Below are 14,686 nucleotides of genomic sequence, written 5' to 3'. Positions count from 1 at the left end.
TGTGTGTGTACACTGTGTGTGTGTACACTGTGTGTGTGTGTGTGTGTGTGTGTGTGTACACTGTGTGTGTGTGTACACTGTGTGTGTGTGTGTGGGGGGGGGGGGGGGTAGTCCAAAACCTTCTGTCGAGTGCCAGCTCTGCTTACACCCCCCCCCCCACACACACACACACACACACACACACACACACTCAACCACCAACCCCAGGCCAACCCCTCACCCCACCAGCTGTTACAGTACAGTTTACCACCCGACACACACACACACACACACACACACACACACACACTGCCCTTAATCCAGTTAACTATCCAGCTAAACACTGTCCTGAGGATCAAGGATACTTTATTGTCATTCATTTGGCTCATCATGCCAAACATGATGAGCCAAATGCAGTGCTCAGGTCTCAGTACTAAGTAACCTAAAAACTATAGCATAAAAATACAACTATTAGGGATTAAGAATAAGTACCGTACCTAAAACCAAAACTGCTCTATTAAGTTAAATTCAAATAAATAAAATCTAAACTACAACCAGCTAAAACAACAATGGACACAATAAAAACATACTAAACTAGAAAAGTGCACTCGGTGGAGTGCAGATCTCCGCGGTTTCCCCCAAGCTGACCCATAGACCACGTGTGTGACAAGACATCGCCTGAATGTAATGTGTTAGTGACTGTTGTCATACTGAGATGCTATTGTAAATCATATATTATTATTATTGTCTGCTTTTATTGTAGTGTTTTGTTTATGTATTCATGATGGGTTTATTTGATGTGTTTTTGCCAAGTTTCTTATTGTGACTTTGTGTTAGAATAATTGTTTCGTTTTTTTGATTAGGGGATGCAGTCACACGATGAAGTGTGGGATTGGGGTTTCTCAAGGGCAGTCTGACTGACATACTGTATACACACTACTAAGTTAGTGAGGTGTGTTATTAATATAACGTTAGCTAGGTAACATGGTACAGGTGACATCTAAAGACAGAGGGAAACACATGTAACTTGCTGAAGCAGCTGTAATATAACGTTAGCTAGGTAACGTGGTGTGGCTGCCATGAGGGCGGGTGCAAGAAGCAAAGTGGTTGCTGTCGTTAGTGAGGTGTGTTAAACCCACTGTGACAGTCCGTGTCCCGGACCGGTCAGCAAATTAGGCAGGGCAGGCAAAAAGTCTCAAAAATCCATTTCACGACTGGAATCACACATGAAAATACACTGCCCGACTGTGCGCCCACCAAACTCACGTCTTTTAAATAAATGATAAGGCGGTGGCTGTGTTCGAATACCTCTACTAGCCTACTGTCTACTCTTTCTCAATGTGTATCTACTGTATACTAACTAGGGATGTTCATTTTGAAAATTCTCCCAAATCGATAATCGGTCAAAATTAACGATCAATTATCGATTATCGATCATATTAATACTTAGAAAATTTTCAATTTTCAATTTTTTTTTACAAAATGAATGCCTATGGCAGAAAATACGAAAGACAACATGTTCTCCTCAATGAACTCTTTATTTCAATGTGTCTCCTCTCCAACACTGCTGTCCCCGGCGCATGCCGGTGTGAATTTCCCATGTTTAAAACAGTTTTGTTGGCACAAAGGCCCGTGCCCAGCCAGAAAACTAGAGACTATATGAAGCTCCACCTCATGTTAGTTGGCTGTGCAATGGAGTGGGGCGAGGAGGAACGAATTCCACCCAAACCTAGTCCAAAAATATATATATATATATATATATATATATTTTTTATAATAACAAAATCGATCCAAATGCCACAGGATCGATTCCAATCCTTAACGATCAATTATCGATTTTCGATAATTGATGAACATCCCTAATACTAACTACTATTATGAAATGATGTATGCGGGCTGTTTACACTACAGTATACAGCATGGTCCCAGAATGCATTTCGCACCAGCTCGGGAGAGTTCAGAATTCAGCAACATGGCCGCCGACCGAGGTTGAAAAGCAGGCTGAAAGCTGTTATTCTTTAGCTCTACAAAGGTTAATATGGCACGTTATGAACGTTTAAAAATTATAAGTGGACAAACGTATTCAATGTAGAGTTCCGTAATGATGTCAGTTTATCAAAATAACGCCTGGTTTTTTAACGTTAACTCAGCACCAGGGACCCACGGCTACCCGGACCACTCAGCTGACGCCAAGCAATTTCAGAGCACGGCTTGGAGATCTATTATGTAACATGATGTTACAGATCACCACATTCCAATAAAAAGTGTGGATATTTGAAAGCTGTTGGTCGTTTGTTTTGTTCTACATACAGGTGCATTTATCACCAATATGCACCCCTTTCTTGCATGGAGAGGTTATTCTGCCAAGCTCAGTGAAAAATCTGGCAATGTATGTCAGTTGATTATTGATAACCATACTTTATCATGGAACACTTAAAGTCCCTGGAAACCAGAAATATTTTATTATTATTTAGCATTTTGAGTTCATCACAGGAACCTATGTTAATAAGCCACCAGCCAAATTTGAACGATGATGAACGTTGCAAAGTATATAAATTTAGGTTTGACAGTCATGGCAAAAGTCATGAGAATCAATTAGATTTTAGAGTGTATTTTCTCCCGCGGACTGTGTGGGCGTGTCCCGTCTGCAGCAGGGAAATGTCCCTCTCTCTCTCTCTCTCTCTCTCTCTCTCTCTCTCGGAGGAGACCTCTCTCCTCCGAGAGAGAGAGAGAAGGAGAGAGAGAGAAGGAAATAGAGATGGTGTGTGTGTGTGTGTTCGCGCGTTGCTCCGCGCATAGCGTACTGACTGACGGTCATCTGTCTATCTGTCTGCACGTGCGCACGCACGCACGCACACACAGACACACACTAGTGCTGCACGATTTGGGGAAAAAGGTGCGATTAGGGTGGACAATATTGCGATTGTCATTGCGATATAATAAACTAGGTATCTAGGGATGTGCCGGCATGAGTTTTTGACGGTATGATAACCTTGGACCAAAATACCACGGTTTCACATATCACAGACTAAAATACATGAAATATGTTACAATTTGAAATATATTAAAACTAAAAAAATAAAACAATAAAATAAAACATTTTGAGACATTTGCCTGTCCCAAACATGTAAAAAAGAAACACCAGTCAAATAGAAACTGCACTGTGTTATACATACAAGACATAGAAGATGGCTCAGCAAAGTTGCAAAGTTAGTTACATGTCTGTCCAGCAATACTAATGAATGATACACCCCGTTTATTTATTTTGTAGCGACAGATGGCCTTAAACGCCACACTCACGTGACGCTTCTTGAGAGAGAGGTGAGGTTACGTGCATCTGCAGACTTTTAACGAGGGACCATGAAGGCGTCATGTGACGTCAGGCTAGCTAGGAGCCTGGAGGTGATGCTGCCAGTGCTGGCAGCTGCGACAGTGTTTTGCTATCAACCTTGTTAATCTCGTTATTTTCTTCATCACAGCGGGTCATCCCCACTGTGTACTTAATCGCGCACTAGTTCTGCATAAGCACCTGCAGCTCTCTCCTTATTTTACTGAGTTCTCACTGATCACACGGCTGTTTACATGCGTTTCTGAATGAACGGCTAGCTAGTTATTAGCATAGCTTGCTGTTAGCGATCATGGATGTTCTCTCTCGCCCTCTCGGTAGATAATATGTAACCTTGCTGCACATAACATTACTTATTTGCGGGAGTCCATGGGAGAAGTCTCCCGCTAGTATTGATGCCCAGTGTGATGGCAGAGAAACGTGTGTTTGCTGCGTCGCGTGTAACGTTAGTTTAGAGGAGGCTCTCACACACACACACACACACTCAAAAAGACGTGAAAAAAATAAAATAATCGTACACTTTTGCGGTTATGTAATCGCACGTGCTGACATCGCGATTGCGATTGCGATTCGATTAATCGTGCAGCACTAACACACACACAGTAGCGATGTGCACTCGCAGGCAGAGCAGAGATCTCTCCCTCTCAAGGTTCCTACACACCGCCGAGGAGTCTAAGCGATAAACTCGCAGATAGACAGATAGACAGATAGATGTTGGTTCTTAAAAGAGCCTTTGTGTTGACGCAATGCGTAGTTAGCTAGCTGCAAAAAGGTGTGGGACCACTAGAACTCTGAAGAGAGATGGAGGCAGAATGTGCGGGACTGCGGGTTGCGCGTGTACAAAGGTTATATAGAGCTTATGACGTCATAAGCTCCTGCATTTTAGCACCTCGCGCACTGCTCTCTTCAATGAGGAAGTACCTTGTAGAATCTTGTAGAAAAGTGTCGATTTTAAGGCTTTGGGTTGAAAGTAATGTATAATAATTTCTGAGGCACACAATTACTAACATAAGACCCTAAATAACATAGTTAGAACGTTTTTGTGGATTTTGGTTTCCAGGGACTTTAAGATTTTGGACGAACTGTTGGGGTCTTCTGGTAAATTCGGCATATACTGTAGATAATCCACCAAGCAGCACTTGAACACAATAAAAGTTAAACTTTTCACTGCTTTCTACGGTACAGTAGGCTACAGCCCACCACAGTGTATTTTTGATGCGGGGAAACATGGGAATAACTAGGAGGAACATTCTTAAAGTTTGAAATATTGAAATACATGCTGAATGGTGTAGGCTATGTATTGTATGCCGAATTATTACAGACATCACATTTTACATATAAGGACTCGGAGTCTCGAGATTTGAAGGCTGCTGGCAGGGACTTGAAGGCTGTTGGCAGGGTATATTCTTCCTCTTCTCCTCTGTTCCAGGGTTGGTCCATTTGGCATTCACTCAACATCAACATTTATATTAATGTACAGACATCTTATAATTTGTATCCAACTGTGCCCATCGCCAGACAACAGAGAATGAGGTTGTCTGCATGCGATAGCCTACATGATGTCACATGATTTAGCACATGATACACAACAACACAATCTTTGGAGGCAATCTGTTTATTATGATGCAAGCAATTATGAAGCAATCAAATAATATTCTCCGGTCATGAAAATCTATCTACCATTGCACTGACACAGATACTGTAAATGTTCAAATTCCTCAGCATAGTAAATCATTAAGATAAGATAAGATAAGATATTACTCAGTTGTATTCTTTCTGACTTAACCGCGTGAGCAACGAAGCCAGCCAGCCAGCCGGACAGAGAACACACGCACAGACGCACAGACAGACGCACACACAGACTGACAGTGACAAAAACACAATCTCCTTGGCGGAGATAAAAAACTAAAAACAACAACAACAACTAAAAGACTAGAGAGAACTAAAAGACAGCAGCAATGGGGTAGCAGCATGATCAATCTCTCAAAAGTGCACAGCAGCATCACAGTAGCAGCATGATCAATCTCTCAAAAGTGCTAGCGACTAAAGACTAGAGACTAGTGTGTGTCTTTTCTTTTTGACAAATCAAGATACCAAAAAATCACAAACGCTGCTCAGTTCTGACCTGTGATGCTCTCAGGTGCGGGAGGAGTGTGCTGATTGGCTGGAGGTGATGGAGCTGTCAGACTACGAGCGCTGTGAGGAGATCAGGAAGCCCAAGAGCCGCAGCAAGAAGAGCCACAGCAAGTTCACCCTGCTGAGAGGCTGCTGCCCAGGCAACACGGTCTGTCTGTCTGTCTGTCTGCCTGCCTGCCTGTCTGTCTGACTGTCTGTCTGTCTGTCTGTCTGCCTGCCTGTCTGCCTCAGTACCTGTCTGTCTATCTGTCTGACTGTCTGTCTGTCTGTCTGTCTGCCTGCCTGTCTGCCTCAGTACCTGTCTGTCTGTCTGTCTGCCTGTCTGTCTGTCTGTCTGCCTCAGTACCTGTCTGTCTGCGTCAATACCTGTCTGTCTGCGTCAATACCTGTCTGCGTCAATACCTGTCTGCGTCAATACCTGTCTGTCTGCCTCAGTACCTGTCTGTCTGCCTCAGTACCTGTCTGTCTGTGTCAATATCTGTCTGGCTGCCTCAATACCTGTCTGTCTGCCTCAGTACCTGTCTGTCTGCCTCAGTACCTGTCTGTCTGCCTCAGTACCTATCTGTCTGCGTCAATATCTGTCTGGCTGCCTCAATACCTGTCTGTCTGCCTCAGTACCTGTCTATCTGCCTCAGTACCTGTCTGTCTGCCTCAATACCTGTCTGTCTGCCTCAGTACCTGTCTGTCTGCCTCTGTACCTGTCTGTCTGCCTGCCTCAATACCTGTCTGTCTGCCTCAGTACCTGTCTGTCTGCCTCAGTACCTGTCTGTCTGTGTCAATATCTGTCTGGCTGCCTCAATACCTGTCTGTCTGCCTCAGTACCTGTCTATCTGCCTCAGTACATGTCTGCCTCAGTACCTGTCTGTCTGCCTCAGTACCTGTCTGTCTGCCTCGGTACCTGTCTGTCTGCCTGCCTCAATACCTGTATGTCTGCCTCAGTACCTGTCTGTCTGCCTGCCTCAATACCTGTCTGTCTGCCTCAATACCTGTCTGTCTGCCTCAGTACCTGTCTGCGTCAGTACTAGGGGTGGGACAAAATATCGATACTCACGGTATCGCGATATTTTCACTTGCGATACGTTATCGATACACTGGCACCAAGTATCGATATGTTTTTTTTTTTTTTTTTTTTCATTTTTTTTTTTTTTTTTAATAAACAGGCTAAAATATTATGCTGTGTGTGGTAGTTGAAACATAGTTTCAAGTTGACGTTTATTTATGTTTGTAGTTGAAACAAAAACATAAATACTGTAGGCTACATGAATGGAAATTTTTGATCATTAATATCTACTTTTAGAAATTATATAGGTAGGTAGGTTATATAGGTTTTCTTGTTTTAATAATAATAATAAAAAGACTTAATGTGTAACTTTTCCTCCGTGGTATCGAAAATGGTATGAGTGAGTGAGTGAACTCAGAGAGTTCATGTCAATTCTGCTAATAAATACATAATACCTGCTTCTTGCCTTTTAGGGGTATTTTTTTCTCTTCAGTTACACAGGTATCGTGATGTATCGTCTTCCAATATATCGATTATCGCAGTATCGCTGTATCGTGATAATATCGTTATCGAGGGCCAAGTATCGTGACGATATCGTATCGTGAGCTACTCAGCGATTCCCACCCCTAGTCAGTACCCGTCTGTCTGCCTCAGTACCTGTCTGTCTCCCTCCGTACCTGTCTGACTGCCTCAGTACCTGTCTGTCTGCATCAATACCTGTCTGGCTGCCTCAATACCTGTCTGTCTGCCTCAGTACCTGTCTGTCTGCTTCAGTACCTGTTAGGCATGGGTCGATTTCCGGTTTTACCGGTTCGGTTCGGTATACGAGCCCAAACCGGTTTGATCACGTGCAAACCGAAAAAACCTTAAAAAAAAAAAAAAAAAAAAAAAATGTTTTTTTTTTTTTTTTTTTTCAGTCCATTCTGATTGCACTATTGTTCGTATTAGCCTCTTCTCAAGTTGCACTAGTAGGCAAAAGTCTTATTTTGTTTATTATGTTGATGTTTGAAGAAAAGTTAAGCTGAATAGTTATGAGAAATAAAAACAGTGTGTTGTTACAGTTAAAAGGTTCTGCTTATTTGTATTCAGTGTTCGTGCTGGTTGGCAGCATACCAGCTTAGAGGTGCATTATCGCCACCAACTGCAGCCGCTTTGATACGTTTTTTTGGGGAATATCGAACCGGTTTCAAAATGTTCAAACCGACCCATGCCTAGGCCCTATATTGTGTGAATTTGTGAGTTTTGAAGTTTATAAGGCAGCTCAGCTGTAAGCCAATCCATTCTGATTGCACTGCTTGTGTTTTTATTAGCCTTTTCTCAAGTTGCACTATAGGCAGCAGTCTTATTTCATTTATTATTTTGATGTTTAGAAGAAAAGTTGAGCTGAATAGTTATGAGAAATAAATACAGGGTGTGTTTGTTACACAGGTGTCCTGCTTCTTTTTATTCAGTATCATTGCTGGTTGACAATACCAGCTTAGAGGTGTATTATCGCTATCAGGTGGACTGAAGTTGCACTACAGACAGTTATGGGCCACACTCGGGAGCCCTGCTTTAAAAAAAAAAAAAAAAAAAATTACAAAAAAAATCGGTATACCGGTTAGATCCGGTTTAGACGGCAATATCGAACCGGTTTTTAAATTTTCAAACCGACCCAGCCCTAGTACCTGTCTGTCTGCCTCAGTAGCTGTCTGTCTGCCTGCCTCAATACCTGTCTGTCTGCCTCAGTACCTGTCTGTCTGCCTCAGTACCTGTCTGTCTGCCTGCCTCAATACCTGTCTGTCTGCCTCAATACTTGTCTGTCTGCCTCAGTACCTGTCTGTCTGCCTCAATACCTGTCTGTCTGCCTCAATACATGTCTGTCTGCCTGCCTCAATACCTGTCTGTCTGCCTCAATACCTGTCTGGCTGCCTTGGTACCTGTCTGTCTACCTCAATACCTGTCTGTCTGCCTCAGTACCTGTCTGTCTCCCTCAATACCTGTCTGTCTGCCTCAATACCTGTCTGTCTGCCTCAATACCTGTCTGGCTGCCTCAGTACCTGTCTGGCTGCCTCAATACTAGGGCTGGGTTAAGAAAATCGATTCTCCGATTTTTAATCGATTTTTATTTGAATCCTTTGATATCGATTCATATGTCCAGAGATCGATTTATTTTTATTAAAAAAAAAATATATATATATATATATTTTTTTTTTAATAAACAGGCTAAAATATTATGCTGTGTGTGGTAGTTGAAACATAGTTTCAAGTTGACGTTTATATATGTTTGTAGTTGAAACAAAAACAAATACTGTAGGCTACATAAATGGAAATGTTTGATCATTAATATCTACTTTTAGAAATTATATAGGCTGAAATCAAATCACTGTGCATAATTGTGAAAGTGTCTTTATTGACAGATGAAAAGGCTGTTATTTACCCTTTGTCACCACCTGGTGAGTAAATATATATGTAATATATGTGTAACTAAAACCATTAAAATTGACAACCGGTCCGCAACTTGTTTTTAGAGATGCACCGATTGCCATTTGGCCAATTCTCTTTCTAAGAACAATAATTGACGGGTTATTTTTTGATTTTTTTTTTACTTTGCTTTAATAGAAAATTAAGATTCATGTCACATTTCTTATCATTTGCATGAGGTAGGACGATCTCACTCAAAACATCTCAAAATAAAAGTGTTCCAGGTTACTGGACAGAGCTTTTCTTTTTTATACAATGAATATAAAACAACCAGTATATCCCACAGCTATCATGCATTTACTTTTCCAAAAGAAAAAAGGTGCAACAGAACAGGGGCTCCAGATGGAAAGTCCTATGGCTAAATCTGTTACAAAGCATATCTTTCCCTATGGTGTTTAATGTTTTTTTTGTATATGTCCCTGCCAAATAAACTAATAAAATAAAATAAATAAACGTCAAAATGTTATCCATGGACAAGGAGTTTATAGCCTATAGGTCTGGAGCCCAGAGACCTTCGAAGCCATGCCCACTCTACAGTTGTGGATTTGGCTGTTCTTGAGTAGATGAGGAAATGAGTTTGAGTTGAGTTTACACACAGAGTCCGTTTCTTTTAATCCGCCATCCCCAAAAAAAATCATCACGCACAGTAAACCTTGCACACTGGTCCGATGCGTTTTATTATTATGTTCGTCGTTCTATTCGCAATACGAAACAAATAGTCCTCCTCTCCTGTATTCACGTTACAACGTGACTGACAGATAGCAGCAGCTGATCTGCAGCAGGCAGCTGTGATGTGGACTGCAGCTGGTCGGGGAATGTAACCTGGACACACAGGGCTCGATAGTAGCCTACCTTCACTTCGCCAAGCCGGCTGTGTTGCGCTGTGGCCGGGGAGAGAGAGGGGCCGGTGAGGTGAAGCGAGCCGCTCAGACTGGAGTGGACTCCAGCCGAGCGGGACTCGGCAATGTACCCTGCTCCTCCGTGGCTTATTTTCAACCTGCATGTGTGACAAACTGTACAATTTCCACAATGAGGACGACATGCTGGCATGTGATTCCTTTTGGCTGCTTGCGGTGCGCGCACGTCACGTGAACGCGTGCATAGTGCAGCTGCAGGTAATTAACCAAACAAAAAAAGGGAAACCCGCCTGGCGCACAGAATCGGCTATGTGGACTGACCGGAGCCGGTCACCGGTCGAGGCCGATCATGTGAAAATCGCCCATTTCCGGTCACGTGCCGATCGATCGGTGCATCCCTACTTTTTTCCCCATGCATCTACTTGGCGCAAAACAGGTTGGGAACCCCTGTGTTACATAACTGGACAGTCATGTAATTCAGGTTACAGCTAAAAAAACATGTTTTGGTATCACTAACCAAATCGATATTGAAATGAATCGAATCGGAATCGAATCGAATCGGGATTAATCGATTCGCAACCTTGTGAATCGGAATCTAATTGATTCTTGAAATTTGAACCAATACCCAGCTCTACTCAATACCTGTCTGGCTGCCTCAGTACCTGTCTGTCTGCCTCAATTCCTGTCTGTCTGCCTCAATACCTGTCTGTCTGCCTCAGTACCTGTCTGTCTCCCTCAATACCTGTCTGTCTACCTCAATACCTGTCTGTCTACCTCAATACCTGTATGTCTGCCTCAATACCTGTCTGTCTCCCTCAATACCTGTCTGTCTACCTCAATACCTGTATGTCTGCCTCAATACCTGTCTGTCTGCCTCAGTACCTGTCTGTCTCCCTCAATACCTGTCTGTCTACCTCAATACCTGTCTGTCTACCTCAATACCTGTATGTCTGCCTCAATTCCTGTCTGTCTGCCTCAATACCTGTCTGTCTGCCTCAGTACCTGTCTGTCTCCCTCAATACCTGTCTGTCTACCTCAATACCTGTATGTCTGCCTCAAATCCTGTCTGTCTGCCTCAATACCTGTCTGTCTGCCTCAGTACCTGTCTGTCTGCCTCAGTACCTGTCTGTCTGCCTCAGTACCTGTCTGTCTGCCTCAATACCTGTCTGTCTGCCTCAATACCTGTCTGTCTGCCTCAGTACCTGTCTGTCTGCCTCAGTACCTGTCTGCCTGCCTCAATACCTGTCTATCTGCCTCAATACCTGTCTGTCTGCCTCAATACCTGTCTGTCTGCCTCAATACCTGTCTGTCTGCCTCAGTACCTGTCTGTCTGCCTCAATACCTGTCTATCTGCCTCAATACCTGTCTGTCTGCCTCAATACCTGTCTGTCTGCCTCAATACCTGTCTGTCTGCCTCAGTACCTGTCTGTCTGCCTCAATACCTGTCTATCTGCCTCAATACCTGTCTGTCTGCCTCAATACCTGTCTGTCTGCCTCAATACCTGTCTGTCTGCCTCAATACCTGTCTGTCTGCCTCAATACCTGTCTGGCTGCCTCAATACCTGTCTGTCTGCCTCAATACCTGTCTGTCTGCCTCAATACCTGTCTGTCTGCCTCAGTACCTGTCTGTCTGCCTCAGTACCTGTCTGTCTGCCTCAGTTTAACTAGAAGTTAAAAAGTACAGAAATGATTTATTTACAAAAAGCAAAATAACAGAGCTCTGGTTCAGCCCCTCTCCTCCTCTCTTGCCTCTGCGGACTGACCCAGAATCACATCATTCAGACCTCTTATCAAGCCTCTCACCAGGAAGTCCTAGATTAGAGCAGTTTACTGCAGATAGTGCCCCCTAGAGCTTGAGGGAGGTATGACAACAACTCTAAATTCTCTCCACAAAGCCACTTGTATCAAGTTTGACCAAGTAACATTTGCCGTACCTGCTGCGTACCCACTCGCACATGTGCAGAATGCAGATGGCTCAGACAGCCTGTTGGCTAGTGACAGTAGCTCCTTGTCAGAACCGTAGATTAGTAGAAATTAGGGGTGTCACGATACACTCAGTTCACGATACGATACGTATCACGATACTGGGTTCACGATAACGATACGATACGATACGATTTTAACAATATTTTTTTAAACTTGAATAATGACAATATATGACTGGAAAAGTAGTATTTTATTTGAAATGCACAAATACAAAACATGCTGTTGTGGGAAATTGTTATTACAATAACAACTAGAAAAAACATGAGATTGGAGATAAGGCTTATCTTGAAATAGAATGAGTTACACCGTCACTTAGATTTACTTTGAACTAAAAGGTTTCTCAGCAGTATAAATTCTCATTATGCATCTTCAGTTTTTCTTCAAACTCAAACAACAAGACTTTTCTTAATCTATTTTTTATGCATCTTCAGTTTTTCCTGTCAAGTAAACAGTTTTGCCAGAAACTCAATTGAATGGTTTCTCTCCTGTATAACTTCTCATGTGTCTCTTCAGAGACTTGTTCAACTGAACTACTTTCCACACATTGAACTTCAACAAACAAAGACGTTTCTTAGTCTATTTTTTGGAAAAAAAAAAAAAAAAAAAATTTGCGATATGAGATTTCATCTCAACGATACATATCGTGACGTTTTACTATCGCGAAATTTCGTGGGACGATATATTGTGACACCCCTAGTAGAAATTGTTAAACTGTATTACAGCAATAAAACAACATTCAGCCACAAGGAGTCCCCATCCATGCAGGTAATTAAGGCCCTGTTTACACGGCAACACTCCCTGCATAAAACTGCAAACTTTTTTGCGTTAGTGCCTTCCTTTTACACGGCAACGGCATTCTTGGGACCTGAAAATGCAAAAAAGTGAATTCAGGTCCCAGAGTGGAATTCTTTCATAATTTTCACGACATCATCGTTTGATAACAAGTTGCTAAAAATACATAATGGCCGATAACTGCCCACTATAAACATTCACACATATTAATTAATTGTTGCACATAACGTTCTTAATTAATTAAATGATACACCTCACGGCCAGATGCAACAATTTCCTCAAGTCCCAAGTGCTGCCAAGACAACAGGTGTTTTTTATCGGGCTTTCCTGGCTTGTATTTGTATTCTGTAAGGCAAGCTGCAGCAGTTTATTCATGACTTTTGTGTCACTCTATAGCCGTTTTCAAACTTGCGCTTTTTACCGGTAAATGACCGGAAAGCGGTCTAATGCCTTCATGTGTGAAAGTTGTTTTCCGGTATAAGCGCGACCCCGTCATCGCGGACATTTCACCAGTTTCTAGGTTGCTATGTGGCTGCTTCATGTGTGGGCGTGCTCCCCCCCCCTCCCCTCTCTGCTCGCACTCTGGCCAGAGTCCTTCAGTCCAGCCCGACAGGGACACAGACAGCGAAAATGGCAGCGGCTTGAGTCTTGCAAGCCGCCCAACGCTTGTTGAGAAAGCAAATGCACGAAGCGAAATGTGGAAATATTTTGCTTACGTTGCTGACAGCGAAGGCAAGCCCCCTGGACACATCAAACGAAACCAGTCTGTAAAAAGTGCTTCAACGCGACGCAGGTGAACGGATCAACATCGAACCAGCCAGGCTATTTCTCTCCGACAGGGATCGCTACTTCTTCAAAGATTTCAGTTCAAAGACTGGTTAGCGAATGTGAATGATACAACATACATGCCCTCTTAAGTCAAACGAGTGTGATTTATTGTGTGACAAGCAAACTTATTTCACCATCAGAGTTTTGCCGACCCCCAAAATAAGGAGGATTCCCCATCCAAGTGCACGTCACTCCCCACCCGCTCTGCAGTGCCCCCCCTCCCCTCAAATACAGGCAATTTCGCTGCTATATTCACACATGAGCGCTCAGGTGTGAAGGGAAATTCCGGGAAATGGCCGATATTGATTTACAGGCAATCTTCCTGTACGCATGTGTGAAAACGGCTTGTGATTTGTTAATTCATTTAAAGTTTAGTCCTAAATTTGCATCAATAGTGCTAGAAATAGACAAAATACAGAATGCTAGGTGTATTTACCTTCAAAATAAAAGCAATCATTTATTACTGGGTAAATAAAAAACAGAACAGTCGACTTACTATGGGTTAAAATTGACTTTTCAAAGGCAGCAGATATTCTTCCAGTTGATCTCTGTTCTGTGTCTTTCAGATCACACACACAAAAAACGTTACACGTGCATCATTAAGGTTATTACTTTATTTAATTGCCATTAGTGTGAAGGTTGTAACCGGAAGTTTCCATTTTATACTGACTGAGTTGACACTGCTTGGAGTTGGCTGGTGATGACATTTGTGGTTCCAGTCTGTCGTCTGCGCGTGAATGTTATCTCAAATGTTCTGTATAAACGCGAAAAATCAAAGGCAAGAACGCAGCGACAGTTTGCTGTTTTATGCAGATACCGTTGTCGTCTAAACATGGCCAGAGTCTCGCTCTCGTAGTCTCTCTCTTTCTCTACTATGCTCTCACTTCTCTCACTCAGATTTGCTCTCAGGTACCGAGATTTGGCACCGATTGGTTTTACGTGGATCGGTACTGGGTCGAGTGGGTCATACCGACGTCGTTTGGTCAGTTGGCTGGCCTTAAAGTACCCGACCCTAATCCGTCTGTCTGCTTTATGATCTGCTGTGTGTCTTGTGCTTATTATTACACATCCAATAAAAGGCAGGATGTTTACCATGTTCCATGCAGGCTCCTAACCTGGTGTTACTGGCGCTCAGTCCAGAGGAGAAGGAGTCGTGGATCAATGTTTTGAACGCTGCAATCACCAGAGCCAAAAATAGAGTCCTGGATGAGGTACATGTCTGTCTGTCTGTCTGTCTGTCTGTCTGTCTGTCCGCCTGTCTGTCTCTCTGTCCGACACAACAGAATTCTCCACTTGTAC

At 42.9% G+C, this 14,686-nt stretch overlaps 1 protein-coding gene across 1 annotated transcript in view; it reads left to right on the top strand.

Moving 5' to 3' along the window:
* plekho1b (pleckstrin homology domain containing, family O member 1b) overlaps nucleotides 1–14,686 on the top strand; it is a gene marked incomplete at its 5' end in the record, with an annotated part of 35,078 nt that overhangs the window by 18,258 nt on the left and 2,134 nt on the right. The window contains 2 exons of the mRNA XM_083648248.1: nucleotides 5,466–5,609; nucleotides 14,494–14,598. Coding sequence (XP_083504374.1) covers nucleotides 5,466–5,609; nucleotides 14,494–14,598 — 249 coding nt within the window. The remainder of the gene's footprint in view (nucleotides 1–5,465; nucleotides 5,610–14,493; nucleotides 14,599–14,686) is intronic.

The sequence above is a fragment of the Poromitra crassiceps genome, assembly GCF_964638095.1.
Source record: "Poromitra crassiceps genome assembly, chromosome: 1".
Lineage (NCBI taxonomy): Eukaryota > Metazoa > Chordata > Actinopteri > Beryciformes > Melamphaidae > Poromitra > Poromitra crassiceps.
This window is presented reverse-complemented; position numbering and strand designations above follow the sequence as displayed.